This window comes from Cibotium barometz, chromosome 2, assembly GCF_041138505.1.
Source record: "Cibotium barometz isolate CiBa-2024 chromosome 2, ASM4113850v1, whole genome shotgun sequence".
Taxonomy (NCBI): Eukaryota; Viridiplantae; Streptophyta; class Polypodiopsida; order Cyatheales; family Cibotiaceae; genus Cibotium; species Cibotium barometz.
Genome location: NC_141047.1, coordinates 190,826 through 211,678, shown reverse-complemented (window position 1 = coordinate 211,678; position 20,853 = coordinate 190,826). Strand labels below are relative to the sequence as shown.

The 20,853-nt window shown below is 48.5% G+C and overlaps 1 protein-coding gene across 2 annotated transcripts in view; it reads right to left on the bottom strand.

Annotated features, from left to right (window-relative positions):
• Positions 1–1,328: 1,328 nt before the first annotated feature.
• Positions 1,329–20,853, bottom strand: part of LOC147640530 (uncharacterized) — a 31,256-nt gene continuing 11,731 nt past the window's right edge. The window contains exons 5-7 of one of the 2 annotated variants that reach the window (XM_086812607.1): positions 2,071–2,129; positions 1,806–1,929; positions 1,329–1,659 (exon numbers count right to left, since the gene is read on the bottom strand). In XM_086812607.1, coding sequence (XP_086668733.1) covers positions 1,591–1,659; positions 1,806–1,929; positions 2,071–2,129 — 252 coding nt within the window. In that variant the 3' untranslated portion in view covers positions 1,329–1,590. Of the gene's footprint in view, positions 1,660–1,805; positions 1,930–2,034; positions 2,130–20,853 lie in introns of both variants that reach the window. The other variant, XM_086812602.1, reaches the window with a different exon arrangement.

Sequence of the window (20,853 nt, the reverse complement as noted above, 5' to 3'; positions counted from 1 at the left end):
TACACAGGATGAGTACGAACTTTAGCTAACCTAAATGTGGTTTTCGCCAGATACGTAAGCATCGCACTATGTTTAAAAAGAAAAACACTAAAACTTCTCCTGCGCTTTTCTCTCTCTCTTACTCTCTCTTTACATAGAAAATGCAGAGAGAGACTGTGTTGGCCTATCTATGTATGTGGAGAAGAGAGAGAGAGAGAGAGAGAGAGAGAGACCAAAGAGAGAGGGAGGGAGAGAGAGCTATGTATTTTTGCTATCATGCGTGTGCGTGTGTGTGCGTGTGTGTGTGTGTGAGAGAGAGAGAGAGAGATCCACAAATTATTCGTAGTCCTTTCTACGAGATCACTGATACATTCTATTTACTCCATTGTTTAGAGGGAATCCTTAGGAGTCTCTTTTTAATTTTATGTTTCATTAGGTGGCTACTTCCCATCAGAGATGTATCATGCTACTTGTTACTATATGTAAAAGAGATCTCTACATGTGTATATATGCCAAGCTCTGTTCAAAGAAAACAAAGTGCTTGAGGATCTCCCTTCGTGGATATATATGCAAAGCATGGTGCCTTGATATACAAGTATGACAATTTTGATGTTTTCTTCAAAGTTGTCCATGACTGCCAAAATGGTCTTCAAATTTTAGGCCTACTCTATAGTATCCAAACCTCTCCCGTCCGGAGGATAGGTTGGGAGACTAGTATACGCCAAGTGGTAAAGTTGCAATCTTTCAACCTAATGAGCTCATATAATTCTCACGGGGCCAAGTAAACTTGATCATGTGAGCTTTAAATGGAACTTGGCCATTCTAAATATAACCTATTCCAAAACAAACAACAAGAAGCAAGGTTATCTTCTTTACAAAACTTGGCATTTGTGATGTAGATAACTCTTTGTGGAAAATTAAAAAGCATAAGAGCATTCAATGCATGTCAAAATCACAATTTTGGGCATTTCTCGAATTGTGTGTTATATCAATGTTTGCAGTGACAATGTGAACATGGATTGAGGTGTGCATATTATGACTTTAAGGTGCACATGGATGGACTATGCCCATTGCCACCACTTTACCCAAAGCCCCTTGAAAATCCCTTGCTGCTTTGGTAATAGCATGCTACCCTAGACACGTAAAATTCTCAAGCTCCACTTACTTATGCACACTCCAGTTCTTCTCCTAATTACTATCGTTGTGATATATGTCCATAACATGGAGGTGGATGAATCCTAAAACCATATTAGTGGGCTTGCTTTTCTAATCTCTCACTTTGAACTAAACACATTATTTGCCATGGACTGTAATTCTATCTTACACCTCTAAGACATTCACGTGAGATCTTTTAAAGAACAATTGAAGAACTAGACAAAGAAGTTCAAGTAACTACATGGCTGCTGCACTTCATGCCTTTCCTGTAATTTGAACAAACATCGTATTGATCCCAAATAGCAATACCAAACACGTGCCAAATTCACTTCAAAAGTAATATGATACAGAATATTGGGGATACAAATTTCCCCATCATAGGGCGATTCCATGTGCACACACAGATACCTTGATCTATGCACGACCTCAAAACTCAAATTTGCCTTAGGCTGCCTCTTAACAGGTTATATCTCCGTAATATACAGTTACTGCCTTGAGATGACGAGTCACGTAGTTCTTCTCCACCTGCATGACATGGATCCACAACTCACAAAGTAAGCTCCAAGGATATCTAGTGAAAACAAGTACCACATAGCATGCCGGTCACACCTTTGACATTGCAGTCAGTCGATACAAACTGAGGTTTACCACTTCGGGAAAAAAAAACCTGCCTCGTATGTAAGTGGAGGGTTTGAAAGCCATGCCAGCTGTTCAAGTTGCTCCATGTCAACAGTGCGAGGCAAGAAGAGAACTACACTAGGGGCGACTGAAAGAGCCACTCTAAACAGAGAAAACCTGCCCCACAACAAGAATCCTCAAAAAATGACACTGAACAATGACAGAATTTACTTTTTGAGTGCCTAAGATTATCCACATGTCACGCGGAAAGAAAGAGAATACCCATCTTTGGGCTCTAACATGGTCTCAATATCATACTTCTTTGCTCTTTTGTAATCTGGGCCGCCCCATGGTGGAGATAAGAAGACAATATCTGCCTGTTGAGAAAGATGAAAACAGTGTGAATATTGCATAAAATGGGACTTTCATTATGGACGTCTGTGGATGTCTTTTACATGCAAAGCAAAATAATATCAATCTTGATGCCTTCTCATTATCCGTTCCAAAACTGTATGTAAGATTCTAGTGCAATGAATGTGTGAACATAGATAGGTGCATTGCGAGAAGACTTCGCATACACAGATTCATTCGCAAGTATCCTACACTAAACTTCTATTGATGCAAATAATATATCTACACCTGAATGTTCTGATGAACAAGAGGTGATCAACTCAAGTTGTGGTAACCCAGCTAGTCCTGTGCAACCCCTGGCTGCAGATATGTTTCCTTGCTCTTCAAATTGCTTGTAGACTGCTTGTTAGAGAGGTGAGCTGCAGAATGCGTTGATAATTATGAGGGGGTCTGGGGACGCATATTTATAGGCTGAATTGCCTTGTCATGCGCTTGTCGGCTGGTATAGTTCAGGTCATGGGCTAGCCGATTAGCAAAAGCCCACAAAATAACCTTATAAAATAGGTCCCAACTTCATATGTGGGTCTTTATCCCAAAGCTGCCTACCAACACTTACTTGGTCCATCTGCCTGCACGTCTTGCTAGTCCAACTCCTTGTCGCCCTGTCCGATGCCTGTGGCAGCCCATACAGCTGCCCACATTGCTGACTGTTCTGCTGTCTGGGCCTATCAGCTGCTGTGCACCTTGTGCCCATAGGTACAAGCACTTGCCACTGGTCCAGCTATTCCTAATGAAACATTCACCCTTGATAAGTATCTTCCTGTACACTAGTTCTCACAGAACTTCCGTTTGCTGAGAACTCCCCTAGCAGACTGAGGACTCCCTGCCAGACACCACAAAAAAAGCTCCATGCACTAGTGCATCTGCTCATATGGATCACCCAGCTGCTGCTCGGGGGAGATATCAATGCCAACCTAGCATCCAAGATCTGGACGCCAAGTCGGGGCGGGCAATGAGCCAAGCCAAAAACCACAAGACTTGTGCCAGTTGATCTGCACTCTGGATGCACGACAGAAGATCTCAATCACCTCGGCGAAACTCTTAAGGTTCCCCTCGTCCCCCGATAGGTATGTTGTCGTGTCATCGGCGAACTCTGAATCAAGCAGCTCCTCCGTGCGCAGATGGAAAGACGCAGTCCTTGGAGCTGTAACTATTTGGCCCTCCTAGCTCTATTTCACATAATGAAATCCATGCCCGGACACCAAGCAGGTGGAAGAAGACATGGGGACAGGGTCCATAAGGTTTGATTAAGAAAAAGCACCAGTCTTGGTCAAAAAGCAAGAAAAAGCAAAATGTCAAACTAGGTTAACCGCAAGCCAGAGGCAGCACCACTAGCAAGAGGAGACTGAGCCAAACCAAAACACTGAAAGTAGCTCTTCCAAAAAGCAACTCCAAGGCCAAAAAGCAAGGCCCTGAAGTTAGAAAAGCAAAAGCTAAATAACTTTGACAAAAGTCGAGTAATATTTTATTATTGAAAAGCAAAGAGTAAAAAGGCAAAAGCAAATCATGGATAAGCTTTTGGCAAAAAGCACGGCCCTCTTCAAGTATAAAAGAAGCATGAGCCTCTCTTGAGCATCAAGTTGGAGAAAAACCTCATCTTTAAGGTGTTGCCATCTCCGTTCAAGCTTGGAAATCATCTTCTTGATCAAGAACCAAACCATGGAGTTTTTCATTGTTGCCCGCTGATTCAAAGCGCCTTCATCGGCTTAGTGCCACATCATCATCTGTTTGTACGATTGTACGGATCCATACAGCCATATGGAACAATACAAACATATGTGGGAGCTGTACAACTCAAAATTTCAAAAACCCTAAAATTGCTCCAAAAATCCTAAAAATTGCTTTTTGGAGGTTTTTATTGCCCGAAAACCATTAAAACACATTTATATCAGTTTTCTTGCCAAAAAGAGCTTTTCCATGGTTTTCTTCATCAACTAGGCTGTAGGAGTTGTGGAGATTGCTCATGGGATGAGCGAGTGATTCTTGGACTTGGACTTGGATTGGACTTGACGTGGATTGCTAGAACTTGGACTTGGATATGAACTTGGACTTGGATATGGACTTGGATTTGGATTTGGATTTGGATTCATTGGATTTGGTACTAGCCCGGTGACAGATACTTGTGGGTCATCCTCGTGGTGTGCTCGACATCAAAGATCTCATGCCTAGACATCAACATCGACTTGGATATCCTAACATCGACTTATCTGTTTGTTTTGTATTCATTGATTGTATTGAAAAAGGCCAGCGTGCCTGTGGATTGTTCCTGAATAAATTCCTAAAAGGGGACGGGACCTGTTCCCCGCTCAGTGTGGTATATTGTGCAAGATCCCTTCTCTCTCTCCCCTCTCTATATCTTTATCTCTTGGACACGTGGTTGAGTCTGTCACTGCACGCCCCGCTGGGCTTAACAGTGGTATCAAAGCAAGATTTCTCTTGAAAGAAACTTTCTTGGGGTGACAGAGCCATGTTGAGAGCAGAGGGATCATGAAGGGAACAACTATGAGGCCGATACAGAACTTCTAGATGTGAACCAAGGTTGTCGATCTATTTCTCATGAGACCGCGACCTCCAGAGAGACCAGAAGATCATCAGATTGACATCATGCCAGGAAGCTCACCTCCTAACTATTAGCAATCATCTCATGTCTTTACCATATTACTCAGTAGGGAGTGAGTGAGGGCCTCTATTGTGGGTGTGCCCGCCCGGATAGGAGTTCTCTCCATTGTTCCTCATTGTCCATTTTTCCTATTTGTAGGACCCGTGGGGGTGTTTTGTTCTATTGTCGCTTGTAGTGTTGCTCACCGACCAGGAGGGGCTCTTTGTTTGTGGCTGGCCGACTCCATATATGCTGGCCGATTGGACTGTTTCCCAGTCATGGGTTTTTTCAGGGCTCTCGGCCTGTTCTCTACTAGCCGACCAGCAGCCCTTGGCCATATATGTTGCCCCATGCCCCCCACACTTTATTTGTATCAGTATTGTACTGGATCTTGTGTATATAGTAGAGTTTATACAGCTTCTCTCTCTCTACACTTCCGCGTTTTCTTTCTCACAGCAGTTTGTCGCATTTTCCGCTGTGCATTCCGACATGGTATCACAGCCCCAGGTGGCTTGAAGCTGGGAGACAGCGAGAGCTTGAGGGTTTGCTATTTTTTGGTGCTGATTGGAGAATTTATGGGTTGTTCGGGACTTGGAGAAATAGGTAGAAGGTCGCCATCATTGCCGGACAGCCACTTTGCACAGTGTTTGCAGCCTCTTTGTCATGTGCACAGTGTGTATCAAAAACGAAAAGCATGATGTTTTTTCGTTTAACGCGAGAGAGAGCACGCGTGTGAGAGGTGGGCACGCTGATGGGTGTTGGCGTTTGGCTATCGGAGGCTGGCAGCCGGCCAGGTCTCTGAGGCGACCCTGCAGCAGGCGGGCGCATAGGCTTGCGTAGCCAGGCAGCCAAGCCTACGCAGCGCTTCGGCCAGGCGGGCTGGTGCCCAGGCCAGGCCCACGTAGGCGCCTAGGCCAGGTGGGCAGGAGCCTAGGCCAGGCCAACAGGCCTACGCCGCCTTGTGGCTAGGCCTACGTAGGCGAGCTGGCGAAGGTGAGGCGGCGCCGGCAATACGTGAGGCGACAGCTGCACATGTGACGCTTGTAGGCAGCCGGCGGCATTAATCCAAGAGGGAAGAGAAAAAAAAAAACAAGGAAAGCACTCGTTTTTTTTTTTGGGCTTTCATTTTTTTTAGTTTAAATTTTTTTAAAAAGTTTAAAAACCCCCCTCCAAGGTTTAAAGGTGTTTATTTTTTTAAGAAAACAGAATGTATATATCCATATATATATATATATATATAAAACACAAAAGCAAAAGCTCAAGAAGCTTTTGGGACAGGCTATATAAACCCCTTAAGTGGGCTTCTTGCCACACATCTCTCAAGTTTTCAAGCTCTCAAGCTCTCAAGTTCCCTTGCACTTTTCTTGTGCAAAGATCGAATTTCTCTCCACTTGCCCTCTTCACGATGTCGACCCAAGAATCAGAGTTGGAGCCTCTTGTGGAACGCGAAGGCTTGCCGGCTATGGAAGATACCGATGCCAATCTTTTTTACGATTATGTGTCAAAATCAGATTTCCAAGAGTTCAAAGTAGCTCTCGAAGCTTCTTCGTCGGAAACGTCCGGCACAAATCGCAACCCAGATGCAAGCTTTGCAAAACTCCATCGCTCTTTTGACCACTACCCTCTCTACTCTATCGGGTATGGATACCTTGGCCTCTGCTTTGGGCCCCAACGTTACTCCGGAACCGTTCGGAGGCAAGCAAAAGCAGCGCACCAAGGAGATCGTGGACACGTGGCTACATAAGTGGCAGGTCCATTTTCAGTTTCATCCATATGATGATGGAAAAAAGATCCAGTTAGCAGCAGGTTTCCTGTCTGGCAAAGCTTTGCTTTGGTGGAAGGAACTCAACCCTAAGCCAACAACTTGGGCACAATTCGAACACGTCTTCAAGAAGGAATTCCTCAAGAAAGAGGATGATTATGATGTTGTTGCCCGGTTTTCAACTTTGACCATGACCTCGCAGCACCTCACTTATGAGGTCTACCTCCAGAAGCTTAGGGACTTGCAGATGAAAGCTACAAAGATGGATCCCACTACTCTTTTGGGGTTCTTCGTAGCTGGTTTACCAGACTCATATCGTTTACAAGTTAAAAATAACAAATGCAACACATTGGGCGAGGCCATTCATTCACCTCATATCTATGATGATACAATGGTCTCTTCCAAGTCGAAACCCGTTACCGAGCAGGGGAACAAGCATAAAAGACTATTTCGCTCGCTGAAGCTCCCGCCCATCCCTGCTTGCGCTTCCTGCACACTTGCGTCCCCCGCCTACCTACCTGCTTGTCCCCTCGCGCCCCCCTCGTTCCTCGCGCCTTCTCTTGCCCCCCCCCCCCCCCCCCCCCCCCCCCCCGCCTGCTTTCACTTCTGCGCCCCCCTCCCACGCTGCTCTGCCCGCTGCCCCTCCTATTGCCCCCACCGCCTGCTTTTACTGCTGCGCCCCCCTCCCTCGCTGCACTGCCCGCCGCCCCTCCTCGCCTTCACGCCCACCTCCCCTCTGCAGCGCCCCGACCCCCCCCCTCCGCCAACATTTCTCCTCCCCGCCCCTCTTGCGCGCAGCTCCCCTCCCCCCCCCCCCCCCCCCGGGCTTCTCCTTCGCCACTTCACCCCCCCCCACCTTTCTTGCTGACTTCCGTCCCCAGGGATGGAAAGTTTGTATTGATGCGGGTACTACTGGGAGTACCATACCCGTTGTAAGCCACATATCTATTTCCAAGGCCAGCTTGAGGCAGGTCGGTCATCTGGCCAAGGCCTGCCCTCGCAGGAGACCTCGACCCTCACCACAGCAGCAGGCCCCTGATGGCCCGCCCACAGATGCGGCACGGCAGGCTGCCTCCGGGACACCTGCTCGGGCCACAGAGACCTCGGAGTGGCAGCCTAGACAGGGGCGCCGCCGAGGGAGACAGCCACAGCAGCACGCCCAGAGACCATTGCAGCAGCAGCCATAGTCTCAGCCTCACAGGGTTCCCGTGAGGAACAGCTTTGCTCCCCTCCAGGAGGAGACCCTTGCGGCGACGACTGAGGACCAGGAGATGCCAGCACCCCCTCCTTCATCCCCCCCACCCCCGTCCCCTCCCACCGCCTCGCTTCCACCTTCGCCTCCTCCCGTCCCCGCTCCGGTTTCGACAGCGGCTCCCTCTCCACCCCCCTCGCCCCCCCTCCTCCCCCCCCCACCCGCCTCACCTTCCCGGGAGGCCCTGGCAGTCCCCTGGCATTCACCCGCAGTCCGGAGAGCGTTGAGCACCGACCTCGCTCGAGCACCACAGATGAGACCGGCCTCTGATAGAAACCAGAGTGCGGTAGACTAGCAGTCACCCGTCCACTTGTAATCTAGATGTGAAAACAAAACAGATTGGAGCTAGAGTGCCCAAATCTGAAAACAAAGCGACACCTGTTGGCCCCAAAGCTTGGCGCCCCTTGCGGTATTTCTTTATTCAATTCCAAAAATATGAATGGCTGAGTACAACAAAAATCAGCCAAGAGATTACACCTGTATGTCCAATCTGACGGCCCACAATACCTCTTAGCACAGAGGATCTATGCACACAGATCTGTGTTCCACAATAACACACTGTGCCTCCCTCTGATCAGCCAAGACCATTAAGCAGGGCAGCCATGAGCATACATCTGGCATAACTCAAGTGCATGATACAACATCTCAGCTCATACATACATGTACTGTCCAAACTCTGTCTCAACCCTTGTCAATCTGCCATACCCCTCCTCTCACAAGGGGCCAGATAACTCATATCTGCAACAGACATCAAGCAGTAGAAAGAGAGATAGATGAACAGAAACGGAGCTTACCAAATTCAGCTCGTGAAACAGCACTGGAGGAAGCAACGGTACCAATCTATACTTGCAGGCACTTGTTTCCACAACCCTGCTTCACACACGTGTTTGTACTTGTCTGTACCCTCCTCCTTGTGTTCACTTCTATGCTGTCTTTGAAAGTACAGATCTGAAAAACAGCCCCGTACCCGTCTGTACTACCTCGGGATACGTGCCAAGAGTTGTACTTGCAAGCGCCGCCTACTGTCTGCACCTGTGCTCGCCTGAATCAGCGCAGACAGTTCTGTCTAGCACTTGTCCAACGCCGCCTGCAGCAGCTCTGTTCAGGGCAGCTTGTGTCAGCCCTGTCCGTACACTGTACGGCAGTCGTACAGGGCTGTACGGCCTGTACCTGAACCTGCAGCCACCTCATGATAGTCGCCTGCTATGGCTGCCGCTGTTCCACAGCTCAACGCCGCCTGTACTCAACAGTACCTGCAGTCGTACAGAGTTGTACGGGTGTTGTACGGCCTTCTCCAGCACACAGCACACAGAAAACAGCAGCAAAACAGTCTTCAGTAGCTGCCTTTCTCCTTCTCAGCTTTTTCCACGCTTGAGTACATGCGCATGAAGGCTCCACGACTCCTTTCCCCAAAAGCTAGAGAGAGGGGGAGGAGAGAGAAGCACTCACTCCAAAAGTGGAGTGGCCTCCTCCCCATAAAAATCCTAGGGCCCCCAAACTTTAAAAGTTCCCTAGGGCCACTAAGGCCTAGGGGCAACTTTAATAAACATTAAAAGTTTAATGTTCTAGTTCCCCCCTTCACACCTAGGGATGTCCACACATCTTAAACTCTGTCCAGGCACCCCCCATGTGAATCATTCAATATTCTGACTCTGCAACCACCATGCCCACACTTGTGCTGTTCCATTTTCACAGGGCCATGACATACCCCCCTCTTGAAAAATGGCAAGCGTCCTCGATTGCATTCTGGTGATAGAGCAAAATATCCAAAGTGAAATATACAATATGGCAAGATCAGCGTCCCAATCTCTCTAAGCCATGCACATGTATCAACATTCACTGCAAACCAATGGCATAGTAATAGTCCAAGTTGTATACCACTGTGAACCATACATATCCACAAAAATCTCATGTGACTAGTACACATATATCATAGAAGTCCCATAAACAGATGTACTGTCAGCCTCAGTACCTTCGGGTGAGATAAAAACTGCACCAAGCGACCTCTAGATGTCATCTGAGCCTGTCTATATCAAGGGAGTGGAGGTGCTACCCCCCTCTTGAGCATCAGGTAATGCTCCAGACCCATGCTCTGCTGAACCTAAATGAGCCACAATAAGAGTCGGCTCTAACTCAAGGCATCGAGATAAAGCTGCAAAACCTGAGGTGAATCTGTTAAGTCACCTTCCTCCATCCACTTCGCATCCATCGGTGAATAGTTCTTGAACTTCACAAGATAGCGACGGGAAACTTTACCTCGTACCTTCCTTTCTTTATGTGCCAGTATCTGCTCTGGAATCAGAACGTCATCAAGTTCCTCAACTTCCGGCTGAGCCTCATCTGATACATCCTCAGGCACATCCCCACGGAAAGGTCTAAGGAGACTCACGTGAAAAGCATTGTGAATCCTCCAGTGATCTGGTAACTTCAAACGATAGGTTACCTCACCAATCTTTTCCAAAACTTGAAAAGGCCCATAATATCGCATGCTCAACTTAGGGAATAAGCGCTCTTTACCCTTCATCTTCTTGAGTCTAGCCTTTTCAAAGCGCAAAAGAACCCAATCACCCAATGCAAACTGTAAATCACATCTGTGATGGTCTGCGGCTTTCTTTTGCTTCTGCTGAGTTTTCTGGAGGGCCAACTTAACTCTCCGATAAGCTTCATCCAAGCTCTCCACATACTGATCAGCCTCAAAGATCTTATCCTTTGGATGCAAAATGGGTGGAACTTTCTTCCCTCCTTCCACAATCTCAAAAGGCGCCTTGCCTGTCGAGGTATGTACAGTGTTGTTATATGCAAACTCCACCAAAGGAAGATACTTTTCCCATTGTTACTTGTGCTCTGACACATAACACTTGAGAAGATCCAACACTGTAGAGTTAGCCTCTTCTGACTGACCATCTGTCTGTGGATGAAATGACGATGAAAACTTGAGAGTTGTACCCATGTTGTCGAACAACCCTCTCCAAAACAAACTCGTCATCCGTGGATCACGGTCACTAATGATAGACGTAGGCAAGCCATGATACTTGAAGATGTTCGCCATGAACAACTTCACCATATGATCCACTTTAATTGTCTTCCGCACGGGAATGAAATGTGCCTGCTTACTGAACCTGCATATGATAGTCCAGATGCCATCGTTTCTCGTTTGTGTCCGTGGAAGATCAAATACAAAATCCATGGCAATGCTCTCCCAAGGTCTATCCGGAATAGGTAAAGGCTGTAATAACCCAGGTGTCTTCTGACGGTCAAACTTTACCTTCTGACATACGATGCATTGCCTCACAAAGGCATCAACATCTCTTCTCAAGGTTGGCCAATAAAAGAAAGTCTCCACTGCTTTGACCGTGGCATCAATACCTCTATGACCTGCATACGGTGGAGCATGACTTTCAATCATAACCTTGAGTCGCAATGGCCTGGTAACACACAGTCTGCCATGCATCAATAAAAACCCATCTCTGAGAGTATAGTGCTCATGCCGCTAACCCTCAGACATCTGATCATACAACCTTTCAAAGTCCTCATCATGGGCATACTGCTCTTTCATTTCATCAAGCTCATGATGATAAGCAAGTGAAACTGCAGAGACCTGTGGCTTGCGTGACAAAGCATCTGCCACTACATTCTTTTTGCCTTCCACATGCACAATCTGGAAGTGAAACATTGACAAAAAGTTTGCCCAACGCATATGCTTCTCTAAAAGCTTAGTTTGCGTGAGAAAATAACGCAAGGTCTGATGATCTGTCTGTACAGTGAAATCAGCCCCAAGCAAGTAGTGTTTCCAAGTAGAAAGAGCGTGAATTACAGCCAACATCTCTTTCTCATAAACCTGTAAATGCTTCTCAGCATCTTGCAATATTCTACTCTCATAGGCTATGACATGTCCCTCTTGCATGAGAACTGCACCAATGCTACTTCCACATGCATCACACTGGACAACAAAAGCCTTTCGGAGGTCCGGTAACACCAATACTGGGTCCGAAGTAAGCTTTTCTTTGAGCTTTTTGAATGCTGTAATTTCCCGATCAGCCCATCTAAACGGAGTTGCTTTCTTCGTCAAAGCATGAAGAGGCGAAGCAATTTCAGCAAAGTGCCGTATGTAACGCCTGTAATAGGAACACAATCCTAGAAAACTGCGTACATCATGCTCGGTCCTCAAAGCTGGCCAATTAAGTATTGCTTCCACCTTTGCTGGATCCATATGGACTCCATGACCAGACACAATATGCCCCAAGAAATGTATCTCCTGCAAAAAGAACTCACTCTTCTTGCCATTTACAACCAGCCTATGGTTCCTGAGTTCTGCAAACACAATGGCCAAATGCCTTCTATGCTCTTCCTCAGTTCGTGAATGCACAATCATATCATCAAAGAATGTGCCCACAAACTCTCTATGAGGCCTGAAAATCCTGTCCATCATTCTGTTAAATGTGGCAGGCGCATTTGTCAAACCAAAGGGCATAACCAAGAACTCATACAACCCAAACGTGGTTCGGAATGCTGTCTTATGCACATCCTCGAGTCTAATGCGTATCTGATGATACCCGCTTTTCAAGTCAATACGACTGAAAACTGTGGAGCCCTGTAAGCGGTCCAAGATGTCATCGATCCTCGGTATGGGGAATCGATTCTTGATGGTATTCTTGTTCAGCGCCCTGTAATCAATACACATGCGCCAAGAACCATCCTTTCTTCTGCACTAAGAGCACAGGTGAGCAAAAGGGTGATGAGCTAGGCTAAATCAATCCCTTATTCAAAAGCTCCTGCACCTGACTCATAATCTCTTCCTGTTGGGCTGCACTAACACGGTACGGCGGTCTATTCGGTGGAGTACTACCAGGAATCAGATCTACGGCATGATCTTCTGGCCTCTCAGGAGGAAGTTCTCCTGGCAATGACTCGGAAAAACAGTCTTGAAACCCACATAAGAAATCAGTCCTGTCCTTATCTAACATAGACAAATTAGACTTAGACTCATCATCCTGTGCATCCTTTACATAAATCAAGTACGCGAAAAGATGCTTTTTCATTATTGATGAAATCGCCGAAGCGGATACAATAGGAACAGATTCCCCTTTGAGTTTTACATCCAATACATGGTCTTTCCCTCTATGAGTCAGAGTGATTTTCCTATTGTAAGTATCCACCACCGCATGTACCCTGTGGCACCATGGCATCCCCAACAAAACATCACAGCCATCCAAAGGCATGATGAAGAACTCTTCGGTGTCCACATAACCCTGCAAATGAAGCCGAAGCTTCCCAATGATAGGAGTAACGGGTTCTGCATACCCTGGACAAGCCATATTTGCCTCATGTAACGGCCCCATCTCCTCTGCGCAAATCCCCAATCGGCCAGCCAAATCTGGTGAAATGAAGTTGGCTCTAGCACCTATGTCAAAGAAGATCAAAGCATTCTGATCTCTAACTTTGCCCCATGCCCTGCACAACTCTGTAGCTTCACCACCTAGCTGCTTCCCCACAAGATCAGGAACTAAGCCTGCAGAAGGCTTTGGTTTCTTTGGCTTGGGCTCTCCTTTATTGTCAGGGTCCTTTTGGGACTTTCTTTTGGGACAATTGAATGACATATGCCCCTCTTCAGTACAGTAAAAACACTTTTGAGCATCTCTCAAAGCCTGTCTTTCCTCAGAAGTCCTCTTGGGCATTGGCAACTTCTTATACTTTGTCTCTGAGACCCTTTAGCATCACGAGAAGCATGCCCAAATTTTCAGCTTTCTTGCTCAATTTCTTACTGCCTTTAAACCCAGATGAACCACCAGTGAGTAACGCATTAGCTGTCATAGCATTTTCAATCATCTGTGACATGTTCGTTACTCTTGTCTTTATACAATAATCTCGTACCTCCTTGGGCAACCCACAACAATACTTCTCTACCTGCTCAGATAATGGCACGGCACGGTAAGAAGTCACTGGGAGTAGAGCTTCCCAAAACTTCTTGTTATAATCCTCCAAACTATCACACTTTGAAGCATCCAATTTGTGCCATGCGGTCATAACATCCACCTCAAATGTAGATGTGAGCCATACGGAAGAGAAAACCTGTTTAAATTGGACCCATGTGGTGGGTGCTATGCCCTGCAAAAGAAGAGTAGACCACCACTGCAAAGCATTGCCCTTGAGAAAAGTGGCAGCTTTCCTCACCTTAGAGGACTGTGTAATTCCCACCAGAAAAAGCAACATCAAACTGCTGTAAAAAGGTAAGTGCTTTAAGTTTATCCTTGGCCCCACTGAATGTATCAAACTTCACTGCAGCTCCCCCTTCCTTGTAATCCTTCGCCTTTCCCATAGGCGTTAGATTATCATATGGAAGTGGTTTCGCAAGATTGCTGCCCCCAACATTCATGCCCATCATTGGGTCAACATTTCCCATTCCCACACCAGGCATACCATACATTCCAGCCATGTTTCCAAACATTCCATTATGCATACCTGGCTACATACCGCCAAACATATTGCCTTGCATCCCAGGTTGCATGCCTCCAAACATATTTCCTTGCATACCGGATTGCATACCACCATACATATTCCCTTGCATGCCAGGCTGAAAATTGGCTCCAAAAGGCCCATACATACCCATGCCTCCCTGAGGGTAACCCCCAGTCATGGATTGGAACACCGAACCACCACCAAAATCACCTGGATGCATATTCTGCTGAGGAATAGGTGGCTGTCCATAGAAGGAACTCTGAGAGTTTGCACCATAAGCATGCTGCATATTCGGAAACTGGCCAAAAGATGGTTCGTGTGGGATGGCACCACTATGACCCTGAGGAAGATTCTTTGAACGAACCTTCTTCTTCTTTTTCTCGGGCTCTGTGCGAGATCTCATAAATTCAGCAAATCTCTCACTCTGTGTGAGCTACATAAAAGTATCCATAACACTAGCCAAACGATCTTTGAACCGAGCATCATCATCCTCTTTACCATGCACATCTTCTGGCTGTGTTACATCCTCATAGGGCTCAACATCTGCAGCCTGTTCTCCTACAAAAATATCCTCAGATACATCTCTCTCAGGAGAAGTCTCTTGCTCTTCTTCTTCATGATAGAAGTACTCATCCTCTGTATCAGACATGTTTGCTGAATTTTCAGCAATGGCTTTCTTCAAAGCAACCACGAGCTCAACCCTTCAGAAAGTTGATGATTGGTCCCGGGGACGGAACCTTGAGACCGGCCTCTGCTGAGTACAACAAAAATCAGCCAAGAGATTACACCTGTATGTCCAATCTGACGGCCCACAATACCTCTTAGCACAGAGGATCTATGCACACAGATCTGTGTTCCACAATAACACACTGTGCCTCCCTCTGATCAGCCAAGACCACTAAGCAGGGCAGCCATGAGCATACATCTGGCATAACTCAAGTGCATGATACAACATCTCAGCTCATACATACATGTACTGTCCAAACTCTGTCTCAACCCTTGTCAATCTGCCATACCCCTCCTCTCACAAGGGGCCAGATAACTCATATCTGCAACAGACATCAAGCAGTAAAAAGAGAGATAGATGAACAGAAACGGAGCTTACCAAATTCAGCTCGTGAAACAGCACTGGAGGAAGCAACGGTACCAATCTGTACTTGCAGGCACTTGTTTCCACAACCCTACTTCACACATGTGTTTGTACTTGTCTGTACCCTCCTCCTTGTGTTCACTTCTATGCTGTCTTTGAAAGTACAGATCTGAAAAACAACCCCGTACCCGTCTGTACTACCTCGGGATACGTGCCAAGAGTTGTACTTGCAAGCGACGCCTGCTGTCTGCACCTGTGCTCGCCTGAATCAGCGCAGCCAGTTCTGTCCAGCACTTGTCCAACGCCGCCTGCAGCAGCTCTGTTCAGGGCAGCTTGTGTCAGCCCTGTCCGTACACTGTACGGCAGTCGTACAGGGCTGTACGGCCTGTACCTGAACCTGCAGCCACCTCATGATAGTCGCCTGCTATGGCTGCCTCTGTTCCACAGCTCAACACCGCCTGTACTCAACAGTACCTGCAGTCGTACAGAGTTGTACGGCTGTTGTACGGCCTTCTCCAGCACACAGCACACAGCACACAGAAAACAGCAGCAAAACCGTCTTCAGCAGCCGCCTTTCTCCTTCTCAGCTTTTTCCACGCTTGAGTACATGCGCATGAAGGCTCCACGACTCCTTTCCCCAAAAGCTAGAGAGAGGGGGAGGAGAGAGAAGCACTCACTCCAAAAGTGGAGTGGCCTCCTCCCCATAAAAATCCTAGGGCCCCCAAACTTTAAAAGTTCCCTAGGGCCACTAAGGCCTAGGGGCAACTTTAATAAACATTAAAAGTTTAATGTTCTAGTTCCCCCCTTCACACCTAGGGATGTCCACACATCTTAAACTCTGTCCGGGCACCCCCATGTGAATCATTCAATATTCTGACTCTGCAACCACCATGCCCACACTTGTGCTGTTCCATTTTCACAAGGCCATGACAACAGAGGAGACCTACCATGCCGATTCGGGCTTCACGGATATCATCTATCCGCAGTCGGCTGAGTCGCCTCGGTGTTAGACAGCGATAAGAGGCTTTTGATTACGCCTTCACTCGGCTTTTTGTAGCAGAGGGCCCCCATGAGCCAGCACCCATCCGAGTTCATGTATTGATACCTCCGGCCCGCGGGGAGGAGGCACTTGATTCAGCGGTGGCCTTCTCGTTCCCTCTATGTGGCCCTTGCGACCGGGAGTGGACTCTAGAGCTCGCTCTTAGCACTTTGAAGACTCAGGCAGTTGAGTTTTCTCATCATGTGAGCGATCTGGAGGTGACAGATGTGATAGGCCGGCTATGGGAGTTGGCTCATTTTTTCTTGGATCCCAGGAGTGTGGATGCCTCAGGGATTCGTCATTTGGTCGTGCGTATAGTGGCAGACTTAGCACGCGACCCTGGATATGTATGTATACACGAGATTGCTCTGTCAGAGCGGGAGGCAGTCGCCATGGGCCATAGCCACTGGCGCCTAATCCGTGATTCTTGCAGTACACCGGGTGGGCAGATTCGCAGCCGCTCGGATGGGGACTACTCTCCATCCAAGCCACTTGCGAAGGCCCGCCGTACGGCTGAGACAGCATCCACCTCAACAGGTCATCCATGAGGATCATCTCATGGAATGTACAGGGCCTGGGCGTGGCACATTTTATACGCTATCGTGGTTGCTTGAGGCAGGAGCTTCAGAGATGCCTATGATGCCTGGTAGATGGGATACCTTTTGGTCTGCAAGATTTGGTCCTTTGGGTGGACAGGGAGGAGTATGCATGGTCATTGCAGATGTATGGCGGCAGGCCATTGTGGATCGAGGGATCATTGTGCCTGGTAGAGCACAGTATGTCATTCTGAGGATGCATGATGAGCTATTGGGCGTGCTCAACGTCTATGCACCTAATCATGCTAGTGCCAAAGCAGAGTTCTGGACCCAGGTTACGGATGCATTGCCAGAGGCCGCACATTGGTGTGTCGGGGGAGACTTCAACATGCTTGAGGACCCGGCCGATAGGGTGGGAGGCAGTCATGTTACAGTGCACGGCACGGAGCTTGCAGCTTGGGACCGATTTTGCATGTCACTGAGGATCACTGATGCATGGCAGCATGGGGCCTTCTCCCGCTCTCAGGACAGTCTTAGTTTCTCTCGGTCGGATCGCCGACAGGGAGGGACTAGTCTATCACGGATTGATCGCTTTTATGTGGGCGACTGGTTAGGGGAGCGAGGGGGCTCCGTCGGCATTCTCGCTGGCACCTCATTTTCAGATCATGCACCAGTTATCCTGACATTGGAGGAGAGGACACGGGAGCCCAGCTTGCAGTTGAGGATCCCAGAGAGGGTACTTACAGATCCCAGTCTCGCTGAGGACATTGAGAGGATCTGGCATGATAGTCAGTGATCTGACCAGGATGCAGCAGGCCAGTGTGCCCAAGGACTCATCGAGCTTAGCTCTTTTCTACACGCTGCAGCTTTGACACGGCTGGGAGAGATTCGCGAGCAGGAGCATCGGCTGAGACGCAGCCTTGCTTCGCTACAGCGCCTTCAGGAGCAGTAGCCTGCATGTGAGTGGTTGGCGTCACAGCTGAGCCAGGCACGCCAGGAGGTTAGAGAGGCAGAGGAGCAAAGACATGTGTTTTACTATCGTCGTCAAGCCTCTCAGTGGACGCAGCTTGGTGATAGAGTGACTGGGGAGTTTTTTGAGATCACTGGACCCCGCCATGCTCGGGCACGAGTCCGTCAGCTTGGTAGACCGGATGGATCGGTAGCTACTGAGCCCGGGGAGATCAGAGCCATTGCCACTGCATTTTATAGACACCTGCTTTCAGCGGAGCCAGCCACTGAGGATAGAGATGCTTGCAGACAGACTGTGTGAGCCCATGTGCAGAGGAGGGTCACAGATCGTATGCGTACACTTCTTGGTGCGCCTCTTTCAGAGATTGAGCTTGCCGAGGACTTGAGGGTCCTGCCGCGACATAGTTGCCCAGGGGAGGACGGACTGACGCCGGCCTTTTTTATGCGCTATTGGGACCTTTTGGGGCCAGGCCTCCACAGGGGCTTTCAGTATGTTTTGGACACTGGGGTGATGCCACATAGCTTTTCAGAGGGCTTGATCTTTCTTATCCCCAAGGGGGAGGGAGTATCAGATGATATTCGGCATTGGAGGCCTATTACGATTCTCAACATTGTCTACAAGGTCTTAGCAAAGGCCTTGAGTTTGAGGATCTAGCCCTTTTTGGGGGAGTTGATTCATGCTACCCAGACAGGATCGTCAAGGAGCGCAGTATCCTTGACAACATCTTTACTTTCTGGGAGGCGACGGCCCGAGCTAGATTTCTTGGCGAGGACTTGGTCGTGATGCTTCTCGATTTTGAGAAGGCATACGATAGAGTTGATTGGGGTTTCTTAGAGGGCACTATGCTTTGCCTGGGCTTTGAGCCAGGATGGATCAGAGGGGTGGCGGCTCTGTACTCCACAGCTCGTAGCCAGGTGTTGATTGCAGGAGGACGGGGGCCGAGTTTTGAGCTGACCAGATCAGTCCGACAGGGGTGTCCCCTCGCCCCTTTTCTTTTTCTCTTCTTTGCGGAGGCTATGAGCATGTATTTGACGGTAGAGGAGGTTGGTTTGAGAGGACTCCTGCTGAGTTTGAGAGGACTCCTCCTGAGTTTGCAGACGACACGGGCTTATTTTTGCATGGCCAAGAGGCCAATCTTCTTCGGACAAAGCAGTCGCTCCAGGTTTTTAGTGCAGCTTCGGGAGCATTGATCAATTGGCGCAAGACAGTGGCCTTTTGGATCAGTAGTGCTCCCACTCCGGCATGGAGCCCGGACCCCGGTTTTAGATGGATTCCTCCTGGCACAGCAGTGCGGTATTTGGGATGCAAGATTGGACTAGATTTGTCACCTGAGCAGCAGATTGCCCCGCTTCTTCTGAGCATTCGGAAGAAGCTTTTGTATTGGAGTACAGCTCGACTATCCTTGGCTGGGAGGGTGGTGGTGGCAAATCAGGTGCTGTTAGCGACCATGTGGTACATTACGTCTTGCTGGATCTTCTCGAGCTCTTGCATCAGCCGCTAACACCTCCTCTCAGCTCCTGGATGTGGAACCAATCCCAATGAGCTGAAGTGCTTACGGAGCATCGCTTGAGGTAAGACTTCGTGAAGAGGTCCGTTGCATTGTCCTCTGTTGAACAATAGATAAGCAAGATGTGACTAGCCAAAATCTTTTCACGAACAAAGTGATATTGTATCTCTATGTGCTGGGTCCGGGCATGGAAGACTGGGTCCTGAGAAATAGCTATACAGCTCTGGTTATCGCACTGAATGACCGTGGGTTCCTTCTGTGGAAACCCAATCTCACCAAGTAAGACAACTGGTTAGCTGCCTTTGACTTGGGTCCTGCGTTTGTCTTTGCACCCTTTTGCTTCGGGCACTCGTTACGCATGTGTCCTTTTTCTTCGCAGATAAAACAACGTCCTTCCTTCTTGAGCTTTAAAGCCCTAAGGAGTCGTTTCTTCTTTGCTGGTGTCGAATTTGAATTCTTCGAAGGTTGGTCCGAAGACTTTTCTTCAGTCGTGTTAACCATAGGTGCGGAGAACTTTCTTTTATGCTTGTTTTTTTTTTTTTCCAAGAAAAGATTCTTTCATTAGTTATATAAAAACGCCCGTAGGGCTACAAAAGATCTCTCCTGCTCATAAGAGAAACAGAGCACTGAATACAGCAAGGCAGTCCGGGAGACTCTCCCTAGGTGCTGCAAAATACAAGCATCAGTACAAAGGACCGAGGGGCTAAATCATACAATAGGGGGGGGGGGGGGGTAGCCAAATAGGTGGCCTGTATTGCCAACGGGGGGATTCCGTGTGTAAGGTGTAGAAGGGGCCGCTGCGCCAGGTGGTGTGAAAGGCCTGGCGCCGCAAGATTGCCTCGTCCGAGTCGCCCCGGATGCGGTCATACTGTCCTCGCAGGGTGTGGATCAACTCCTGCCAAATCCCCCGTACAGTCTCTGCTGGTGGCTCCAGTCTCCCCTCAAAGGGCGTGAAACACCGGGCCCTCCAGGTGAACCAGATGGTGAGGCTGCTGAGGAGCTCCCATCGTAAATCCCTCTCCTGTGTCCAGCTGGCGGACGAGAAATCCGGTGCCGGAACCAGGCAAGGCTGGCCCCTAATGAATCTGATGGCCTGACTGTCCTGCTCCATCTCATAGCCCATAGCAGGCCCTGACCAAGTCGACCAAGCAGCGGCACCCCATGTAAACATACCCTCTGGAGAGAGGGGGGCCAGAATACGCAGCATCCGCAGCCAAATCTGCTGCGCCTGAGGGCAATCCCAAAGGCAATGTCTTTGTGTCTCCATAGGGTGGCCGCATCGGCCCGCAGGCCGCCGGAAGACCGCTGTAAACAAGCCAGGTGCCAACTGCTGAGCCCCTGTGGGCGACCAGCCACTAGAAAGTCGAGATCCTGCGGGCCTGTCGACTAGCCCAGAGCCGAGCCCAGAAATCCTCCAGAAACTCCTGTGAGAGACCCTGTAGCCGCCAATGCCCCGCTGCAACTGGAGAGACCATCCTC